This window comes from Anoplolepis gracilipes, chromosome 4, assembly GCF_047496725.1.
Source record: "Anoplolepis gracilipes chromosome 4, ASM4749672v1, whole genome shotgun sequence".
Classification (NCBI taxonomy): Eukaryota; Metazoa; Arthropoda; class Insecta; order Hymenoptera; family Formicidae; genus Anoplolepis; species Anoplolepis gracilipes.
The window spans coordinates 11207847-11230954 of record NC_132973.1 but is presented as its reverse complement, the minus strand read 5'-3'; the positions used below and the strand labels follow the sequence as shown (position 1 = coordinate 11230954).

The window sequence follows — 23108 nt, the reverse complement described above, 5'->3', positions numbered from 1 at the left end:
ACGGTAGCATGTTTTGTTTTATTTTCCGGAAAAATCTTTTTCTTATAATTAAAGAGTTTTTTTAATTATTAGAATACGCTACTTACATAATAAAAAAATTAGATTGAAAAAAAAACATAAAATAAATTTATCTGTGATTAGATAAAGACGCGATTGAAATACATAAATATAATTGATTCGTAGATAATCATAAATCGCAGAAGCATAAGTGATAGACTGATTTGCAACGTTAAGATAAAGCTTTTAATTCTCGAAAGGCGATTGAAAGGAATTAGTGATGCGGAATAATATTAAAATAAAATATTTGTAAAGTGTTAAGTGACATGTGTATTTATTATTATTATTATTATTATTTTTAAACGAGAAATTCGTAAATCACGAGATTGAAACACGTTAATAAATTATTTAGAGGTGAAAATTATGTGGTACCGTCGAGAAATGAATTCCATTTTTTATGTCGAATCTGACTGTGAGTCTGTCAAACTGGCTACAGACAAGGTAAATAGCTTTTTATGTTTAAACGGTTAATGACATTGATTGGCAGAATTGTTAACAATAATAAGATAATTAAGGCTTTCTTCTTATTGTCAGTTCAAATTACTCAACAACTTAATTATTCAACTATACAAACAAGTTTAAAACTATGTATTTATATTAAGAAGAATATTAATATAGAAGAGAGAAAGAGAGAATAGGAAAAAATTATAGACAGAAGGAAAAAAGTGCGACGTGTGATTCATGAAAAAGTGGAAATTCCACCCACACATACGCTTACGTGCAAAAGTGATGATAATAATAACGCGTAAAAGGAAAAGTGAAACTTGTGGTAGTAACGCCTGGCCACATTTGTAAATTTTCTGGATTTCGACACCGAGGCACCAGAGTGAGAAATTTATAAAGCTATCCGTATGATTATTCAATTCTAATTTTATATCTAATTTTGGAATTAATATCGTTTGTATAAAATTATTTACCTAATAAAATGAAATAATATTTTATTGTTGTTAATTGTACAATATGATTTGGTTAATGTTATGTTTACGTACAAAATGTCGCAAATTATTTAAATGTATTCTCGATGTTGACTCATTAAACACTAATCATATTATTCTTTCGCGAGGGTTACCCGACCAGGTGTGTTGTACATACCAGGTGAACGAAACGCAGTCATATGTGCGTTGTACTCGACGAAGGAATAATAATTTTCTCTTTTGCTTGGTGTTTCATTTTGCGTCCCCATTGCCGGAAGTGGCGTTATCGCGCGTTACTCGTTGTCAACTTTCAGTGTGGGTGGACGACATGTATATAGTAACAGATATACGTGACCTAACGCTACGCGAATGATGCTAATAATAATCAAAAATTTACTTTTAACATTATATTGTATTATAAGAAAACGCGTTTATAGTTATATATTTATAGAATAGATATTTCATTAATTAAGACCGTAAAAAAATTTGGTATTTAATTAACAACTTAATCATTAAAAATTTCCTTTGCAACGCGACAGAGGAAGATGTTAATACTTTGGACGTTTTTTCATCGCGATAAATTAAAAGTTCTTGAATATCAATGCCAAGAATATGCAGCAGTCGTTAATCTCACTTAATCGGATAATTAATTTATTCATTTGTCGTAAACTCTCTTAATTAAAATTTATCACGAACAAATTTATAAATATCGCGATCGCAGTTGAATTTAATTAATTTTTAAACTCGCGATTTTTTTCTCTTTTCCTCTCTCCTCTAGCTCAATCGTTTCGTTATATTTCAAGTATTTTAATATTAGATATTTCTAGAGAATTAAAAAATTTTGAAAATAAATTTTATATATATATGTGTATATATATTAATTACCTCTCTATTATTAGATTAATTGATTTAGATAGTTCATTTATTATCGACAGAAAGATGCGAAACGGAAACTATAATACAAACGACAATGGACATAACGCTACAATGTGCAGAAAGTCTGTCGATACACATGTGTTTCCTTGAATATCAATTGTTTTCTCCATGACTTTATAGATAAAACGACTTGGTTCTCCGAGCACGTGCTTCTCGAATAAAAAGAAAGACATTAAATTGGCGCCCGCTATTACCGCTATTTTCTGCACGCTTTTACTTTAACACTGTCATGTTTTTTAGCAAAGAAAATCCCAGAAAAAATTCACTGTTTTGTTTAAAGTTTGTATTTAGAGGGTGCCTGCGATTTGATAAAAATTAGATTTTTCGTCTATTTTTAATTAATAGTCAATAAAAATATATATACTGGTTTGAGGATATGAACAAGGAAATTCCTAAAGGTTTTAAGCGAAAGCTTGGGGAAATTTCCACGTGGCATGATGCGTGACACGTGCGTGAAACACGCAGCATGAATCATCACATGTACTGTGCGTATCATAAAAAAAAAGAATAAAAAACAGCAGCTTCTCTAATTTCATCACTTTAATTTCGTTTCTTGAATGCTAATGTCTCGAGTATAGATTCGAACAGGTTGCAAACAATAAAATACGGCGAATGCGATGCGAGTCACGCCGATCACGCGGATGCATCGGAAACATGTTCGTGAGACAAACAAAAGAATCGAAAGATGCGAATGCAACACTGAGTGCTGCGAACAGACGTCATTGTCTGAAAATAGGAAGCGTGCATAAATTACACATGTGACATCGACTACCCGCATAATTTACGTATTGATGAGTCCTTTTAATTTTAACTTCAAAAACTTGATAGTGAATTTCGATTCCATTTTGCTAATTTAGAGGGCATTGAGTTATCTTCAATGCTAAGATATTTTATATCCATTTGAAAAAATTTGAATAAGGTAATCGAACCTAGCAAAGAGAAATTGGTCCGAATAATTTAATAATAAAAATAGATTATATAAAATAAAAATATGTGTAAATGTATATTTTAATTTTATTTTATACAAATATATTAGTTTTTTTATGTATATACACACAGACGATAATTAGGATCTCTAAAATATCTTTTATTTACATGAATTTAAAATTGAAATTATATATTTTTTTTTTTATTTATTCGAAAATTCTAAATTTTGAAATTTTTATTTGTGAATCTTTAATATCCATTATAATAATTTTGATAAGAAAATCGCAGAATAAAGATGAGGCAAACTTTTCAACTCCGCGGAAATCAATCTGTTTTCAAGGTATATACAAGTCTTCCTGGCGACTTTCTCACAACATTCGGCTCCCAACGTGACCGCATTCCGCAAGGAATCCGCCTCTCTGCCTATCAAAGATACTTCTCGACGTACCTGTTGAAACGTAAAATAAAATGCATCTGTTGAAATATGATAAAAAAGTTTCGCAAACATGATGCAATGATCACGAAACTTGATCTTTTTGGATCCCGTGTCTCTCTCATCGGGATCTTGACAAATCCTCGAATCGTAGAAAATATAAAAAAAACGAGAACTCTCTGCTTTAGGAAGAACGATTGAGGACCAGATATTAGAGAAATTATCGCGGGATGCGGTTAACGGTATCTATAAAGGCCCTTGCACTCCTCGACACATCATAAAAGGCATAAGGAATGAACGATATTAACGTTTACGCCATACAGGACGCGAGCGGTTTCTCTCGCTCGCTTCCTTCTCGTATCGTGACTCACGCGCGCGTCTGCAAATCTCCTCTGGCAGACTTTATGGTGCTGGGAAGAAGCACCGTATAATCCATAAACTCGCGCTAGTAGAATCAGCGAACACGACGTTGTTAAAGTAACGAGAGATTACAGATGAGGGAAAACAGTTCGCGCCTGCCGAACGCGAGTGATATTACAGGTTGCAATTTTTTACCCTTTCTAGAGATTAAAGAACTTGTGAGAACATCTCAGGTAAAATGGAAAAAATAATGAAAGATGCAAAGAAAATAATAGCATAATTTTCATTAATTTCACAAAGTAGACTTCATTTCGAAATGAAATTTTCTTCCATAGATGTTTGTGCTATCAAGATTATTTTGAATGTTCAGAATTCACAAATATAAATATAAATATTGTTGTCACAACTGATCCTGATAAAAAAATAATATCGATTTTAAATTGCTGAAAGAACCCGCAAATAGAAGGCACTTTAAAGGATTCGAGGCATGCTATAAAGTAGAGTTGAAATATAAATACGTATGCACCCTATCCCTTCTTCTTTTCCCTTATTTCTTTATTACATTATCTATTTTATTATTATCCAGATGTACGGCATAGTTTTTTTTCACTAGTCAGAGATCGCTCAAAGAGGATGAAAAAAAAATATTGGATTAGACTACCGTGCTGTCAAAGCAGGTCCATCGGAAGAGGGGATAAGAAAAGGTCAAATAGGGTTGCTCGATAGAGAGGAAGAGAAAGGACACGAGAAAGAAGGGGGGCAAAAGCCGGAGAAGGGATATACTCGCGACAACCACCAGTTCAGTGTGGTTCTACTCTTCGTCAAGTGTGTCTCGTAGATTATCATACAGATCGCGAATCATTTCTGTCGTATTTCGTGCAAAAGTGCTATCTGAGATCAATCTCTTCAAGGGTGAAAAATTTGTCAATTTTCAACGATTCAAAGTAAACGTTCCAAGTTGTCGCGATTTGACATTTTGTGTTAAATATGTATCGATATCGGTATATACTTGATCGTCCGTAAATGTAATTGCATGATCGTGTCGACGATCCTTTCGAGCGTGACAGGTTTCCATCGGCGACATTCACATGACGGACGGCATGTCAATCTGAAGGTGAGTCGACCTTCGGGCAATTTTCAATTCTTTTCGTATAGTCACATGCCTCCGGCTTGATTTGAGAAATAACAAAAAAAAAACTCGCACAATATATTTTAAGCAAAATTATTGATAAATATGTATATATGTTGCGATCATATTTATAATATATTGGCAAAGTAGGTGGACTATCTTGAAACCGGTTGACAGACTTGACATAAAAAGGAGCGATTCAGATACGAATCTCGAGTTTCTCGCAAATATGCCCGAATTTCTCGTAATATATATATATATATATATATATATATATATATATATATATATATATAATATATATAATATTATAATAATATAATAATATATAATATAATAAATAATATAATATATAATATAATAAAATATAAATATAATAAAATAATAATAAAAAATAATAATAATATATATAATATATATATATATATAATAAATATAATACAACATATAAAAAACCATAAAATATAATATATATTTAAAAACTATGTATATTTAATTAAAACATATATATTATTTATATGTATATTTAATTAAACATATATTTAATATATATTTTTTAAAATAAAACATATTTAATATTATTCAATGATATTTATCTAATTTTTGAATCACGAAAAATTTAGCATTTTGTCAAGAAAAATTTTTTATTATCGAGAAAACATTACCTTCTTGTGAGAAAAGCAAGTTTTTTTTCTTGATTTTTCTCGGCAGGAGTATGACTAATCTCGAAGTTCAAGGAGTCAATCGCGATCGGAACCGGTTGACGACAGGTAGTCGAGACGTGCTCGAGACGCTTCCGAGATCTCTTTAATTTTAACTCGTCGCTTTTTCCGATAAAATCGTATCGAACGAATACTAATAGCCAATGATTAATGGATAATGCTCGACGATTAATTCTGATTGTCTGAACATCCAAAGTTGTTCGGATGTTTCGCTCTTGTTTCAATGAAAAGTATCTTTAACCTTCGATAATTACGATAATTGCACTTTGCGTTTAGCGTTAATTCCGCTCACGATTAATTCCACTGGCGTAAGAAATGCGATTATAAATCGTTCTTTTATTATAAGAAGAGGGAGAGTACCTCTACGAAATAATTAGCAACGGTTTAGCGGTTAATCGGTTGTTTTTTTTCTCTCTAATGAATATATTATTATATATATGTATACAACGTGCTCTCTCTCTCTCTTTTTCTTTACAACATTGCCCGCGTTTCAAGACGCGCCTCGTGTAAGTCTTCCACTCGTGTGTTAAGGGCGACTTTACTAACATTTAATTAAAAATAGCCGGCGGATTAAGAGGCGCCGACATAAAAGCGGCGTTAAATAAGGTCGGGCGGCATTTAAAACCTACGGAATTACTATCACGGGTCGATAACCGCGTTCGCGATATAACGAGCACGTAATTGCTATCGCGTAACTAATGAAGCCGCGTTAAGTCGATCGCATCTCTCTTCCTCTCTCTCTCTCTCTTTCTCTTTCTCTTTTGTCGCGCTCATTTCTAATTGATTCTCCGACATTCATTCGCGCTGTAATTGCGCGATTCGTTGCGCAATTCCGTTTACGTTCCGCATATATATATATATATATATATATATATATATATATATATATATGCGATTCGATGAATCGAAACCACCGTGATCATTGCAATTCTCATCCGGTCGATTTGCTCGTCCAGATGCGCCATGAGTGTCCATTTACAAGGGTTATCGAGGGACTAGTGGGAACGCGTTTCAGTATAAGGTAATATTTATTCAAGAAAATAGGAGAGCGTGCATATATTTGCAGAGGAAAGGCTGCATTCCTGAAATTATTGAAAGAGAAGAAGAGATCAGATAAGCGTAATTTAAAAAGTAATATTTTTTAAACAATATCTCTTGATGAGTTCAAAGATAAAAAATTTTGACGTTTTAAACTCGATTTTCTCTACTATCGATTGTATTACACTTTAATTTGTATATGCACGTATGAATGAACGTGGATCGATTATTGTGTCATCGACTTGGTCACTCGATAGGAAATGAAATAGAGTCACGCTCGCGGCGACCCGTTAGTCATTGTTATGCGACGTGACGTAGAGCACAGGCGAGTTTAGCCTCATTAAAAACAATTAAAAGTGGCTCAAAACTTAATTGGCGCGATTGCTAAAAGGCGCATTCGTTTAATCGACTTTATTAAAGAAATACTCGCGTGCGACTCAACGAGCAAGCGTTTCATTCTTGCGAGAGACGTACCGTGAAAGTGAATAAAATGGATATACTAACGATAAAAGGGAAATAATAACATTCCGAATCATATACTATATGCAACAAATATCTAAAAAAATTCTTTCTTTACATAATGCGCTTTTTTAGTCATTATCAAAGATAATCGATATTTACAATAGTTTATGTGCATACGTTATTCGAGATAATCGATATTGTGAATCTTATATCATGTTTTTACTTTTGACTACCTGCAAAGTTTTTCATGCGTCCAGTAAAAACTGTTATAACGTCGAATAAATTACAGTTAAGCTATTACGGTAATCGACGTTAGATATATTATAAAGATATGTAAATTGTTCTATTTTTTATAAATATTATGGCCATCTTTTCCTTAAAAGTTGGATAAGATGGCCAATGCTTACGTTGTACTATTTTGATAATATAAAATTTCCTTTTAATTTTGATAATATTACGTAATTTAAAAGCTTCAGTGAAGATAATATGCCAAACTACACACTATTAAAAAAATAACAGAAATAAAAGTATGTTTTTTGCATTTTAGAAAACTATGGTCATCTTACCTGAGTTTACCCTATAACACAAAAGATAAAATTATAGAACGAGAAGAGGTTTTCGAGAAAAAAGTAGTACCTATATTTGACAAAAGCTAAACTCTATTTAAAGAGCTGGCAGTGTAAACGAAACAAGTCGACTTAGAGGGTTTAACTTGAATACGACTTTGTATTCAAAGCGAAGCTTATAAATGATGGACTTGCCTCACTCGTGTCTTGAACCCTTCATTTATCGCGCATACTTTTCTCGAAGAATAACGACCTTGTCTTTTTCTTCTTCTTCTTTTTCGCGAACATTAGACATATTCCGACAGACGACAGACCGGCTGTTTGTACCCTTTCACTAGCTTCTCATAATAGGAGCCCTTAAGCTAGCGAAGGGACAATGATGCCTCGACGTGACGCGGCGACGTCGTGTTTCCGTCGTCGCGTTCTCCGCATTTTCGAAAAATCCCACGACACGTATCCCACGATATATGTTAGAGCATTAACGCGTCTTACCTTTACATATAGCGTCGGGTTTTTCGGTAATGAGGACGTGTTATGCAAATCAACGACGAGATATTGTAACTGTCGCGTAAACCGTAACGCAAACGCGCGCGTCGTCTGTCGTCTTTCACTTCCGTGGCTCAAGTGGCGAGGAAACGAGTTCTATCGCGTGTTGTGGTCGTCATATAATTTCTTCGTTAATTTGCCATTTCCTTTGTAGCTTGTCGCGGAATACATTATTCGCGCTACTTTATTATCTCACCCGTTATTTGTGTCGAACGAATTATTCTCGTATAAAACTAATCGTCCATCTCTCTCTTTCTCTTGGAAAAAAAATTTGCAACGCATATTGGGCTCCGATAAAACAGAGACTAAATTGCAAAATCCTATCTTATCTCGAGATTGGGAGCGCGACTTTAATCTTCATTCCCGGCTCCACGGTACAACTTCCTCCGCGGATAATCCCCCAAGTATTTATAGTATTCCCGCGTTCATTTCACGGCCGGTTAATAACCGGATAAAATAGCCAATGGTACGATGGTACCGATTAACGAGTCACGAGTTCCCGGGCAACATGCTCCCATCTTTTCCCAGAAGGAGAAGAGAACTCCCGATAAATCAGGACCTCGCCGCTCCGTATCGCGCGCGAGAATAACTTATCTCGCTCACAATACGCCGCTTGCCCGTAATTCCTCGATATATTTCTTCAAAGCAGCAAATTAAAGTCCTATGCGGAAATGCGTCATTTCCGATCGGACACTCACCCACTAAATCTACTCGTTATTACTCACAATCAACATGCATTTTAAAGCCATCGTATATTTCATATAATTCACATTTAATATATAATAAAAAGAAATAATATTTAATATAACAATTAATCAATATAATATAAATATTTTATAAAATATATAATAAGATAATTATATTATTATAAAATATATAAGAAGAAGAAATAATATTTGTGAAAAATTAATCAATATATATTATGTTATAAAATATAAATCAATAGATTGATTTTACATATATGTATGTAGGGTAAACTCAGGTAAGATGGCCATAGTTTTTTAAAATGCAAAAAACATACTTTTATTTCTGTTATTTTTTTAATAGCGTTTGACATATTATCTTCACTGAAGCTTAAATTACGTAATTATCGAAATTAAAAGAAAAATATTTAATAAAAATTTTATGTTATCAAAATAGTACAACATAAGCATTGGCCATCTTATCCAACTTTTAAGGAAAAGATGGCCATAGTGACGGGAAGATGGCCATAATATTTATAAAAAAACAATGAAAACGAAAATAAAAATTATAGATCATATAACAATTTACATATCATTATAATATATCTAACGTCGATTACGATAGCTTAACTGTCATTTATTCGACGTTATAACAGTTTTTAGTGGACGCATGAAAAACTTTGCAGGTAGGCAAAAGTAAAAATATGATAAGATTCACAATATCGTTATTTCGAACAATGTATGCACATAAACTACCGTAAATATCGATTATCTTTGATAACGACTAAAAAAGCGCACTATGTAGCGATTATTGAAAAAATTACAGCCTATGGCCATCTTTTCCGCATGGCCATCATATCCTAGTTTACATAATATAAAATGTACCTATGATTTTGAGCCACACAGATATTCTTACGTATTTTTCCAAGTGATTTATTGGAAAAATTCCATCGCTATCATTTGATAAACATTATATTGTAAAGCAGATACAAAGCTCGTCGAAAATTTCCGAGCATCGCGATAGCTCATATTAACCAGTCACGATTCTCAATCTCGTTTCAGTGTGAGGCTCCTCGAGCGATATATCCCGATATAATACCGATCGTTCGATCGCTCCAATTCTCTTTTGCGTCTCGTTTGCCTTTCGTAGATTAGTACTCTTGCACGACGTGAATATCTAGGCGATATATCAAGAGAAGAGCTTTTCAAATATTTTAAGATGCAACAACATCTTTCTAATTTTTCTTCTACGCGCAAAAATAAATTTTACAATTATATACGTAAAATTTTAACTTATTTGAAAATTTCAAATTATCCCTTCAATAAATCGCAGAATGCCGTATGAAATTTGATCGGGGAATTCTATTTTTCCGGAGGACCGTGTCTCTCGTTTGTCGAATTAGAAAAAATAAACATGCGAGCGTTTTGCTTTCATAAATAAGGTATAATCGAGCGCGCGAGCGCAGCAAGCGTAGGCGAGAACTCTTTGTGCACGCGACGTATGCGCGATTTGTTATTGCAAGAGGGTAGAAAAGCAAGCGAGGGAGCCGCGAGGAATTACCTGTCTAGCGTATCCTCGTTTCGAAATGCGTAGGCGTGCGTAGGTATCAGCCCTGAAGAGAAATCATCAGGGAAACACGTAGTTAAAGAACGATACATAGATAGATAAAGCGCCTGATAGCTGCCATAGTTTATTAACTTTATTATTTATTGTTTATATAATTTTCATTTCAAGTGTCATATCACGCTATATATTAATCTTCTTAAAACGTGTTTGTTTTACTTACCTCTTTTATTTTCTCAATTTATTACTTTATTTATATTGTTTATTTTTTATTAAATTACGTTTATAAAATTTAATTTTTTTAAATTAATTTATTATTCTTTATTATTTATTTTGAACAAGTTTTCTGATCTTACTTGCTTTTAACTTGTTTATTTGTTTATTATATCGGCTGTCAGTTGCGACAAATGTCATGTACATTTCGCAAAATTTAAACCAACCGATATTACTCAAGTCTATCAGTCTACACACTGTATATTGATATGTGCAGAATAAACAGTGATTCAATTTGCAATGTCATTGCGATGTAATTTTAATTTTCATATGACAAAGTGTTATCTGATGGATTGTTGCATATATAAGGACTACGATTGTACAAGACTATACAATATTACAAAATATTTTTCATTTATATATGTTGCAAATATTCTTACATCTTTTTCATTCGTAATGCGAGTAAGCTTTGTCATTTATTCCCCCGACAATAATTAATTACATAATACAATATTTACAGCACCTGTCGAAAGCTTTTTGAACGCAAGAAATTTATTTTCTACCCTTTTTGCATTCACGTTACATCGTACTCGTGCGATTGTTTAACATTATTTTCAACTCTCACGCACATACGGGGGGGAGGGCGGACTATCCGCCCGGGAGGGAGTTACAATTGTTGGTACATTGTTACACGCGTAACAGGGTAGCATGCGCGCAACAGGTTTTTTGCAAAATGCGCGACGCGCGGGAAAGCTCGAAAATTCCTACGTCCCTGATGACATTAATTTATCGCCGCGCGCTATTTGCGCAACGCTTTAACGCAACAACGGCGGCGGTAATGGCTTTATAATGACAACGAAATCGTTCGTTCAGCGCCGTGTATCGAGTTCAGGGCCGTTTCAGGATTCTTACCGCGTTGCGTATTTTTCAGCCGCATTGTGTCGTACAAAGTGGCCTCTCGCAAAAGCCGAGATTTCGTTCCGCTTACTCGTCTTGCAAGGTGCAACATTTATTTTGCCGAGCCGCCAAATAAAAAGGGGATGCATATTATATTTATCCCGAGACGTAAAAGAGTCAAGATGTTATTTTTATCAAAAAAAGTTGGCGTATAAAACTTACTGTATTATTTAATGATTCAAAGTTGTTATACATTTCTCTTTTTTTTTTTTCTATCTAATATATTTGCATGATAGATATATTCTCGATACATGTATCGCGTATGTATTTTTATTTAAATATTTTATGCAAAATATCACACAATTAACTTTTATTATTTTTAATAGATTAACTGCCAATTAAATTATAAACTAGGTCAACCGCAGGCCGACAAAAATATTTTTAATTATTGTTTTTTTTTTTTTTATACAATGTTTTCTTGTAGAGAGAGATTACGTGTATATATATATATATATATATATATATATGTATATTTGACTTATTGTTAGACAAAACATTTTTTATATGTATAGAGAAAACTGAATTCATCGAGAAGATAATAATTTATTATATGCAAGCATGTATATGTATCTGAATATGGAATTTTTAATAATTTATTAATAATTTAAACAATTAAAAAAATTAATGATTAAAACAGTAACGTTATATCCCTATTTTTGTGAGATAAATTTCTTTAACAGCTCGTCGTCTCGCAGTAAATGAAATTATATAAGAGACAACATTATATAAAGTACTGCGCATTATTATGTGCATTGTTATCCGTATATCTCGTATACACAAAACTCGTTTAAAAATGAAAACTGATGTTTATAATAATGTGGAGTGAGAGATGAAAAACATACGCTTCCGGTAAGGGAACTCGCGCCTCTCGTATCGATCACAGGCGCAACAGGGGGAACCGCATCGTATCGCATCGCGTTGCAGTTTCTCGGTGCGAGAAGTCGCCAAGGGCGACACGCGAATACGCGGTGTGCGCACCCGCGCGTGTCGGACACGCACGCGTGTACGCGGCCCGCGATATACGTGTGTATACGCGGACCCGGCTCTCGTCCGCTGCTGCTTCCACCGCTTCCATGCTCGCCTGATAGAGCCGCGATCAAGACGTTTGCGCAAATCGCGTAACGCGACGCGCATACGCGCTCCACGCACGCGGTCAGCGCGACGTCATCGTCGCCGTCGCCGTCGCCGTCGCCGTCACGTCTGTCACCTTCTTTTCGCGCAGCCTGATAACGATAATAACTGCGGCCGTATAGAATTCTTGGAATTTTTCAATAAAAAAAATTTTAAAAGATACTTAAAAAGTTGCTTAACAAATAGAAAAAACTTTTATTTTAATTGATCTTATCCGTCCTTTATGAAAAATTTGCAAAAAAAGCCTAAAAATCTGGCCTCTAAACCGAATTCCTCTCTTAAGGAATTTTATGCATTTTCTTTTTTTCTAGACTCTCAGGGAATTGCAAAAAAAATGTGTTTTGATATTTTGCTCGTGTTATAAAAGTCGATAAACCAAATAAATTATGCTTTATTTAAAACATATATTTATCTTTGTTTATATATTCCACATGTCTCCAAAAAATATTGAATATATTAATATTCTTTATTATAATTTTTAGTGATAACAAATTTTTATACCAGTAAAAAATATTTACATATTTTACGAAAGTTATTCAGTTTTTTTCAGTGCATTTACAAAAGCAATTTGAACTGGAAACTTAAGGCTCTGTGTTTTTCCTTGGTACGAGTAGAAAGAATATTAGAAAATAAAAGTATACAATAAAAAAACTTATTTTATATAGAAAGTTGCACCCAAAAAGTTCTTTTAAATATTTTCTTTACTTGAAATTTTGAATAAAAATATCCCTGAAAGATCAGGAAATTTTCAGGGAATATTTTTACAAGATTTGATTAGACACTCTGTCTCAGAAATCAGATTGCAAAAAATACATGAAGTAAGTAGAAGAACGAGATAAAGCCAACTTTAATTACATTTAAGATATTAAAAGATTTAAACATAGATAAACAAGATAAACACATGTACGATTCTGTAAAAATAATAGTAAACCATTTGCTTCGTATTATTCGTATTGTAGATATAAATGTGGCGACATGTATAATTATAATTTTATAGGTAAATATGTAAAAAACTGAACAGTTTACAATAACAGGATGTTTAAATACAAGTTTACGGTCTGATAAATTTGCAGCAATCTCTCTCTCTCTCTCTCTCTCTCTCTTTCTCTCTCGTTTATAAATTTATTTATTATACACATTTCCATTTTCTAGTTGAGATTGTCGAGAGATAAGCGCTTTTTCGCGGTCGATTTTGGTTTGATAGTTGGAGGACAGGATCTAGAATATGTGACAACTAATGGAGTAAAGTGAAATCAAGCGATTTGTATCGTAAACATATAGGTGGCTCTTTGAATTCTCGCTAAACTAGATTTATATTGGATGCTGTTGAGTATCTGGACCGCAAAATTTTTCTTGCAAACATGTTCTGATTTTCACGTTTCCCTCATCAATAAAGGAAAAATTTCAGGTAGCAAGCACACGACATTTTGACGTCAAAATATGGTCAGTTCGAACCAAATATGACGTGATGTAATGACGTAAAAATGACGGACTAATGTCACAGACCGATGACGACATTTCAAGATGTTAAAAAGACATGACTTTGTGACCATTTTAGATCTATTAGTGACATTTTAATGATATTTGATCATGAATCTTTTCCTTTAGCGTGAAGTCGTAAAAAGTAAAAAATTCATTCACAAATATTGAATTCGTTAATGAAACTTTTCACGAGTTCACGATTTCACGCTAGAGGACAAGATTCATGATCAAATGTCACGATCAAGTCCCGTGTTATAGAGAAAATTCATGTTAGGGCCCTGAGAATTGTGAATATCAAAATCATACACAAAATTGTTTTAATAATTTAAGATATTATAAGAAATTAAATGAGTTTTTAGTTAAAAAATAGTAATACTTGGGCAATTTATAATAATGACTTAAGAATCACGATATTATGGACGTTTTCTTACAACATCATTAAGACATCATAAAAAAAGACGTTTTAAATTAGATATTATTTGGTCACGTGACGTCATTGAACCAGAAATGACCAGTTTTCGACGTCAAAATGACATGTGCTTGCTACCTGGGATCATTGACAGTATTGACGATTATTACGATGATTTACTTATTCTGTAAATATGTGTTTATGCAAAACACATCTTTTCGACACGCGAATGATTTGTGTTTTGCAGAAAAGAAAATTACTATAAGGAAATTTTGTTTCAATATTCACCGCAAATATTGTCTCTGAAATATTTGATTTACTGCGAAACGCGACAGTCTAAATAGAAAGAATTTACCAAATCAAATTGTTGCCTCTGTTGACAAATAATATAATTCTAATGTAATTTCTATACAAATTTATTTCCACTAATTAAAGAGAAAAATGTCTACATATATTTAATTAATTATTATTTGTTTTTCTAATTACAATATTATCTAAATTTTGCCAGATTAGAAGAGATATTGGACGTTACTCAAGACTGAACGAGTAAAAGTGCCTTTCTGTACTCCATTAAATTTATAATTATCCTATTTGCATATTGACATGCACGTTGCACGTGCATAATTTTCTCTGAGAATGCTGCCACTATACGATCGACAAGCGCAGTCGAGAGACTTCTCTCGATGTTGGTTAGTGTGCTAATCATTCGTGCGCGCATACCGTTAGAGCTTCTCGCGTTTTATGCTTATCAAGATTTATGCGCCGAAACACATCTCTTCAAGTATGTACCTGCTTCTTGCTCGGCGAGCGAGATGATGAACGATAATTATGCGCGCGAACGAAATGAAAAGTGAACCGAGAGCCTCGGAAAGCGAGCGATCAGTTGCTACGATTAGTAGAGATTATTATTCGTGCGCGGAAGATTTTTCAACTTTTACAAAACTATAAAGTTTTAATTCAATCAATTAAAACAATTCAGCCTAATTAATGGAATTAGATTGCTTCCTAACAACAGATAAAATCAACGTTCGTATAATACAGCGATAATACTAATTAACACAAGGTTTCGTTTCGTAATTAAAAGCGTAATTAGGTGACGGCATCGAGAGTGAGTTTGTTTTATTGGCCGTGATATACGCGATGGCTATCTCGATTTAATTTATCTCAGGAAGAAAGGTTTTTTTTTTACTCTACTGAAAACTTTTTTTTCTTTATTTTTAAACTCCGATAAAAGATATGAAAAATCACATGCAACGAGATGCCGTGAAATGTTTTTTTGCTGTCACAAGTTTTCGACAAAAAAAAGCAAGAAAGGTTCAATAAAGGTTCAAAGGATACTTAATAAGGACTAACTATGAACAATATGTGAACGATATGACTCTATAACTTACCAATGATGCGCTCACGCGTTTCTTCACCCGTACTTAATGACCTGAGAGATTGTCCCTTCGTTCAATCTTGCATTTTCCGCGAACACAGTTATAAAATTAAATGTAAATAGCGTGTAAGAGATGACTATCGACATTGGAATTTCACGGCAGGACAAAAACGACAAGCACATCGTCATCGTCGCGCGGAGGATAGGAAAACGATCAGGTAAATTTCTCATGTATAAAATCATCGCCTCTAAATGATTCTATCACGCGACACAACCGTAATATTCTAAGAGAATTGAAATTTCATTAATTAGCATCCTAAGATGCAATTCTAGAAAGTATTGCGAAAATTAGTTTTACAAAATGTTATAAATAATAAATGTTACAAATAAATGGGAAATTCTTTTTCTTTGTCTAAAGACACTGATAAGAAACATGATAAAGAGAAGATCAAAGTTTATATGATTTTATCATAGGTTGTTTTCTTTATATTATATCAATCACGCTCACATTTCTATTCTGATAAAAAAAAATATTTAATTATTATATGTATATATATTTTTTTTTCACACACATTGTTAATCTTAATGTTGTAGTAAAACAATTCGATATGTGCTTCTTTAGATAATTTATCAATCGATCCAATCACCGAAAAGATTACGAATATTAATGTAAGTCTAAAAAAATCAAGTCTGAAAATCTAAGATATTTGTAAAATAACATAGAAATAGAGTGTCTTATCGCTTAAAATACAAATTTGAAATTTAGGTCAAGGGAATATTTCTTTTATCGATCAACTACTGTGTATGTATTAATACAACGATAGATAACGAGAGATAAGAAACTTGTAATATATTGAGCAAATTTGAAAAATACGTTACACACATATATTCTTTATCTAATTATCTATCGGATACTGTGTTTGGTAGCTTCACCGAAGGACATCACCCGTCTTCGAGTCCACTAGTCCACTAGCTTCTTGTTCAACGAGTCGTATCGCACCACGAGGTCGCGCATGGCGCGAGAGACACTCGGCGCACGTGTCACGTGCATTCTGTCAGATTCTGTTCTCCGGATATACGCGTGGCATTACGTCTACACCAGACGTGTCGCGCGCCCGTGACTCCGCCGTGTGTCTCTCGCCCCATGTGATGCCGTTGATCCCTCAACTGCGTACACATGCGCATGTCCGAAGCATGGATGAAACCCTCAGGATTATGCGTACGAATAATTTCAATTCAACCTCTGTCGAGTCTCTTTTTCGAAAGAAAAATCTAAATTATTTACTGTAGATCAGGTTCTAGTCAGAAATTTTTTTTAAAAAATTTTCCTAGGTGACTTAATCTTATTATATAAGAGTACTGTAATGAAGGAGAAGAAACATTATGTAATATAATATTTACATTTCAAAACCTGATGGAAAATTACGTACATGATTGGGAATAGATATGCTAAAAAGTTAAAATTAAAATTGCTTTCCATACCATAGTTTTTTTTCCGAATCGTCCGACGATTACAATTAAAATCACAATCGCCGAAGAAAGATGATTATCCGGTTCAGTTGATATGATTGCGAAAAATTGCAGTTATTTCAACATTAAAAAAATATACAAAATAGAGAAAAAGAGAGAATTAATCGAGTGTCGAGAAAGCAATACAAAGCAAGGATGATAGCCAAGTGAAAAGGCGCGTAAAAGCAAATTTACACGGTTCGAGCTTGATGATCGTGTTCCTCGACACGTGAACGCGTTGGATGAAAGATGAATTTTTTTGTTTAAGCGCATGAGAAGCTGCAAAAGAACAAAACCGAGAGTGAAAGCGAATCTACAACAAGAATAAATACCGTAAACGAGAATGTGAATGAGAGGGAGGGAGAGAAGATTTTTGTCAGAGGAGAAGGAAAGAGGGTATAAACGACTCGCAATGTAGTATCTGAAAAATCGCAAAAACAAAATTACGAAACTCCACCCGTGTGTTTGAATACTACTATTACCTACATAACATCAATCTATATATATAACAACATAATTACAAACTACTCTCCGCTCATATGTCCTACCGCGTCGCTGGATCAAATTTTAATGACAGATTTCTCGACGCGGACGAAATTGCGCGGTTGATTTTCTCCCAGAAATTTTATTAGATCGTTTTTGCCCGAGTATTATCCGATTCGTTTTTCTTTCGTCACGGACGATTCACGGATCCGAGGATCGAAAGAGAAGCGTGCAAATTCGCCTTAATGGGGCCCGCGATGCGCCCGCAAAGCTGACTTGACCGTCTCGAATCGGCTGGATATCAATTAAGTAATTTGTCGGGACCCGCACGCTGCGCGTTCATGATCGATGGAACCTACGTCAAGGTTGCGAGAGAGAGAGAGAGAAAAAGAGAGTTCAAGGCCGATCATTTTCTCGTGCGAGGAAAGCAAATGTGCATATGACATGTATAACTCTTTACAGGTCACACATGTTTTTTGCTCTGGCCACGACATCTTGTCGCATTTTTAGCTGTCCAAAATGCTTGAAAAAAAATCTACAAAACATTTATATATTCCTTGACATTTGTAGAAAATGATCAAGTGCAACAGAAGTTAAAAAATAATTTTTTAAACACTTTTTTTATCGATTAAGCTGAGATTTCATTCGCAGAATATATGGATCATTTTAACCCTATATCGATATTTTAACAATAAAATATCTTAAAAATAGTTTTGATCAATATATTTGAACCGAACAGCCGAATTTATCCGAAACAAGTCTGAATCAAGTGTATCGATGCCGTTTATCGCTACGACAAATGTATAACATTAAAAATTTTTCCCTTAATATCACAATCATTCGAGAAATAATAACGTTTCCGCACTTTCAGCTCGCATGATTCTTTGTCATGTAATTGTGAGAAAAGAAAGTTTCCCCGTCCAATGTTTTATTTTGGCTATCAAAAGAAAATGAATGACAGTTTGAGTACATTAAAATAAAATAACAAGTAGAATAAAAAATTGTTGATGGGAAATTTTTGATTATAATTAAAAAAAGATAAAAAAAGTACAATATCTCTATATATTTGATTATTAAAAAGATTAAAAAGATTATTAGCGACTATTTTATCGTATTATAAGAAAAATGGACTCTTTCAAATTTATTATTGATTTTATCGATAAAATTAAGGCCTATTGTTAAAAGATTCTCTATATATTTCGCGTGACAATGTGGAATCTTATTCATGTCAAGTTCTCTCGGTTGAGCTATATTGTACATTTTCAACAGATCATGCATAATTACCTCATATTCTATCATTCTAATGAATCTCATATCTCCGCCGCCTCTTCAACGTCTCGGTTCTCTTGGTTCTCTCGGTTCTCTCGTCAATATATCTGAATCGCGAGGATATAGGATCGATTGCAATATGCGCGTTCATCCACCCCCGCGAATGCTGCGCATTTTTAATGGCGATGCAACAATCGTAGTCGAGTTATCGCACACGTTCGATCTAATGGACAGCCGGAGGCTGCAACGGTTGTATCGCCGAGTCTTCTCGAGATACTCTTTCTCTCATTCCACTCTCTTCTCTCTCGCATCATCATATCTCGTCCATTGTCTCGCTGCCTACAATCAGGAAGACTTTGCGGTACTTTGCGTGGTGAAAGAAGCGCGAGTTATCGTAACTCGCAGATTTTGCCTCTCTTGAGAATTGCAAGTTAATGTATTCCAAAAAAATATTTAACCATCATCTGCCGGGATTATTTTCCAGTCTCCAATGGCAAGGCTTTATGTACGAGAGATTCAAAAGAATATTTCAACGATAAATTTTATAATTAAAACCATTAATACGAGCCTCTCATACGTTTCGAATTAATTTGATATTTTATTTTACTGACAATGAGGAAAAAATTAAAATATAATAGAGATACTGAATTCTCCCTTTTAGTTGTAGTCTTTACAAGTCTAGAAGTTTAATTTCTTTGTGTCTATTTTAGGATCAGAATCCATGGTTGTTTTATATTTTGCACGATTAAGATGTCTGCATTAGGTTCGTCGTTCACTATATATTTTCTCTTTAGTCATCGTGGCTCGTATTTCGCTCGAATGAAACGCATTTCTAGGGCTTGAAAAAGAAGTCGTACATTTATGACAGGAGGCACCGGGATTGCCTGCTGCTACCATGATAGTAATGTACGCATGCATGATCGTAATAACATTCGCATAGCTGTCACGTGGCGAAACTCGTAAAGGAAAGGAAGAGACGACGAGAAGAAGAAGAAGAAGAAGACGGAGAAGAAGAATAGGTAATGGAACAATGATTAAAACGTTGCTTAACTTTCATCACAGATTGTCGTCGTATTTCTTAGCTACCGTTATTGCCATAATTGCGTCCCATCAATACACGTAGTGAGTCTATTCATATATTTGCCGAGCCATCGGCGAAATCGATTAGTGAATTTTTCATGTTGGATCGATTCAAGTAGACATTTAAATCGGCGTAAAGTGTGCGTAAAAAATAATAATCAAAAAATATATTTAAGAGAGATTTAACACAGACATATGATATAAAATAAAATAAAAGTATAACATACGTACAAGAAAAATGCGTGATAACAGTTAGTCTGATTTTCTTCAGCAATAAAGTTGGAGCTTTTTAGAGCTAACTGTTAAACATCAGCTGTGAATTTTTTTTCATCGAAAAGCTCTGAAATACATAGTATAATAACGCGTGTTTTGGAGAGGGCTATCAAAACGAATAGCTGCAGCCAAAGGTAGTTTCTGTGAACAAGAAGGTGTTGAGAACAAGAAGGGAATGGGGCAGACATCCTCCCGTAGGCAACTCACGCGGGGCCCATTACCGCATTGGACACGTATGCTCACTTTTCAAACATAATATCAGTGTCCCGCCCTGCCGCGTGTTTGTTATCCGTGTCGCGCATCTCGCGTGCTATCTCTATCGCGATCGCAATTGCGAGCAAGAAGCCGACCGTGAATGATCAAAGGATGAAGGCCGCACAGAAGTCTCTGCTAATCATTACTAGAGCGTGCGATCTCAATGAAGCTGAAATGCCAAGATACATTAAGAATATTTAATGATTTTTACAGAACCAGAAATTTTTTTAAATAGGGTAAACTAGGGTATGATGGCCATAGGCTGTAATATTTTCAATAATCGCTGCATAGTCCACTTTTTTAGTCATTATCAAAGATAATTGATATTTACAGTAGTTTATGTGCATTCATTATTCGAAATAACGATATTGTGAATCTTATATCATATTTTTACTTTTGACTACCTGCAAAGTTTTTCATGCGTCCACTAAAAACGGTTATAACGTCGAATAAATGACAGTTAAGCTATCGTAATCGACGTTAGATATATTATAAAGATATGTAAATTGTTCTATTTTTTATAAATATTATGGCCATCTTTTCCTTAAAAGTTGGGTAAGATGGCCAATGCTTATGTTGTACTATTTTGATAATATAAATTTTCCTTTTAATTTCGATAATATTACGTAATTTAAGCTTCAGTGAAGATAATATGCCAAACTACACATTATTAAAAAAATAACAGAAATAAAAGTATGTTTTTTGCATTTTTAAAAACTAGGGCCATCTTACCCGAGTTTACCCTACATTCTTGGTGCTCTCGAATCGAATTTTTTTTCTTTGAATAAATTGTTGAACGATAGATTCGCTCAAATTAAGTTTGTTATCGCATCAAATGCTATGATGGATATGATGCTGATAATAAGAGAAAAATGCGTGCAACAATTAGAGCGGAATGCAAGTGATCGAGTATGCGACAAAAATGCGTTTGGCTAGTTTTCTCCATCCGATATGGAGCGAAAGTATACTTTGGCTGTCCGTTAGCTTCGATCATAATTGAATCGTGTGTCGTGAGTGAATTATTAAAACTCGATATGAGATTTCTTTCCTATCGCCATAGCTCGATATTAAACGCTCGCTGACGTGTAGATCCTTGATATTGACGCCAGGATGAAAATAGCTTTCTCAGATGATTATAATGCTTCGTACTTCGCGTATCGAAGCTTCCAGCAGCTGCCCTTTTAACTATTTTTGACAGTTCTATCGAAGAAATTATGAACGGAAGAACGAACGTCAAAGAGCGAAAATATTATACTTTACGAAAATATGCAGAGAACTTTTTTTTTTCCTCGGTTAATCGATGAAGCGCATCCGAAATGTGCGCTCCACTTTCGTCGACACACACACACAGTAGCCGGCTTTAAAGAGAACGAAGAAATTCCATGGCGATAAGATAAGAGCGACACGATCATTACTCTCGATAGCGACAACTTTATCATTTATTTTTGCACTGCATCACTGTTTTACTGCGATTCTCAGAATTGTTTTCCATGCACGCGAAGAACCGTTCGCCAGATCTGGCTTTGGCTGTCTTAAAAATATCATACCGTGTCTCTCTCCCAAATATTTTAAATGTCAAACTAAAACTTTTACGAAAGTCCATTTTTAAAAATATCACGACACGCATGTAATTATTTTTAATTTGATTCTTCTATTGTATTATATAGACGCGTGCAGTGAGTCACTCGATCGTAAAATATTGTCGTCATTTTTTATAGTTTATGCGTGTTTGTTTTAGAAAAGCAATTGTCACATATTCGTATTTAACGACGAGCTGTGACACAGTAATATCTTATCTCGACAGTATATCTATCTTTTATCATTTTTTTAATGCTTTTTGCAACTGGTCGCCATATGTCATTCACGACATTCATTGTTTTACGTGGCTTAAAGACATGTGAGTAGGCAGTGGTTTTCATCCACCGTTATTCAGCCGTTTTTCCGAAGCGTTAATATTGATCAGAAGCATTGATTGGAACCAATAGCAATGGAAATGGAATAAAATGGAATTTATTTTTTTGTTGCAAAAACTGGTCCTCGCCTCGTTAATTTCTATTACACAGAAAAAAAGAATATTCTTATATTGACAATATCTTTAATTTCAAAATGTAAATCTTGAAATGAGATTATATTGCGTTAAATAATAAAAATTTGCTTGGATGAAGACATTTTATATAGTCCAATTAAAAAATATTCTTGTTGTTTAAGAATAATTTTCTTCCTGATAAATTATTAGCGATATATTATATCCTGATATATTATATACTGTGATACTGCATATATTTTGCATTTAATCAATTTAAATGACAGAGACAGAATTTATATCTGTACT

The 23108-nt window shown here is 33.9% G+C and overlaps 1 protein-coding gene across 4 annotated transcripts in view; it reads left to right on the top strand.

Moving 5' to 3' along the window:
* The first annotated feature begins 266 nt into the window (after nucleotides 1-266).
* The window catches only part of LOC140665290 (uncharacterized), a 37389-nt gene continuing 14547 nt past the window's right edge, over nucleotides 267-23108 (top strand). The window contains exon 1 of one of the 4 annotated variants that reach the window (XM_072891210.1): nucleotides 267-498. In XM_072891210.1, the coding sequence (XP_072747311.1) occupies nucleotides 421-498 (78 nt within the window). In that variant the 5' untranslated portion in view covers nucleotides 267-420. Of the gene's footprint in view, nucleotides 499-4055; nucleotides 4742-14926; nucleotides 16126-23108 lie in introns of those variants that run through there. The other 3 variants (XM_072891211.1, XM_072891209.1, XM_072891214.1) reach the window with 3 other exon arrangements.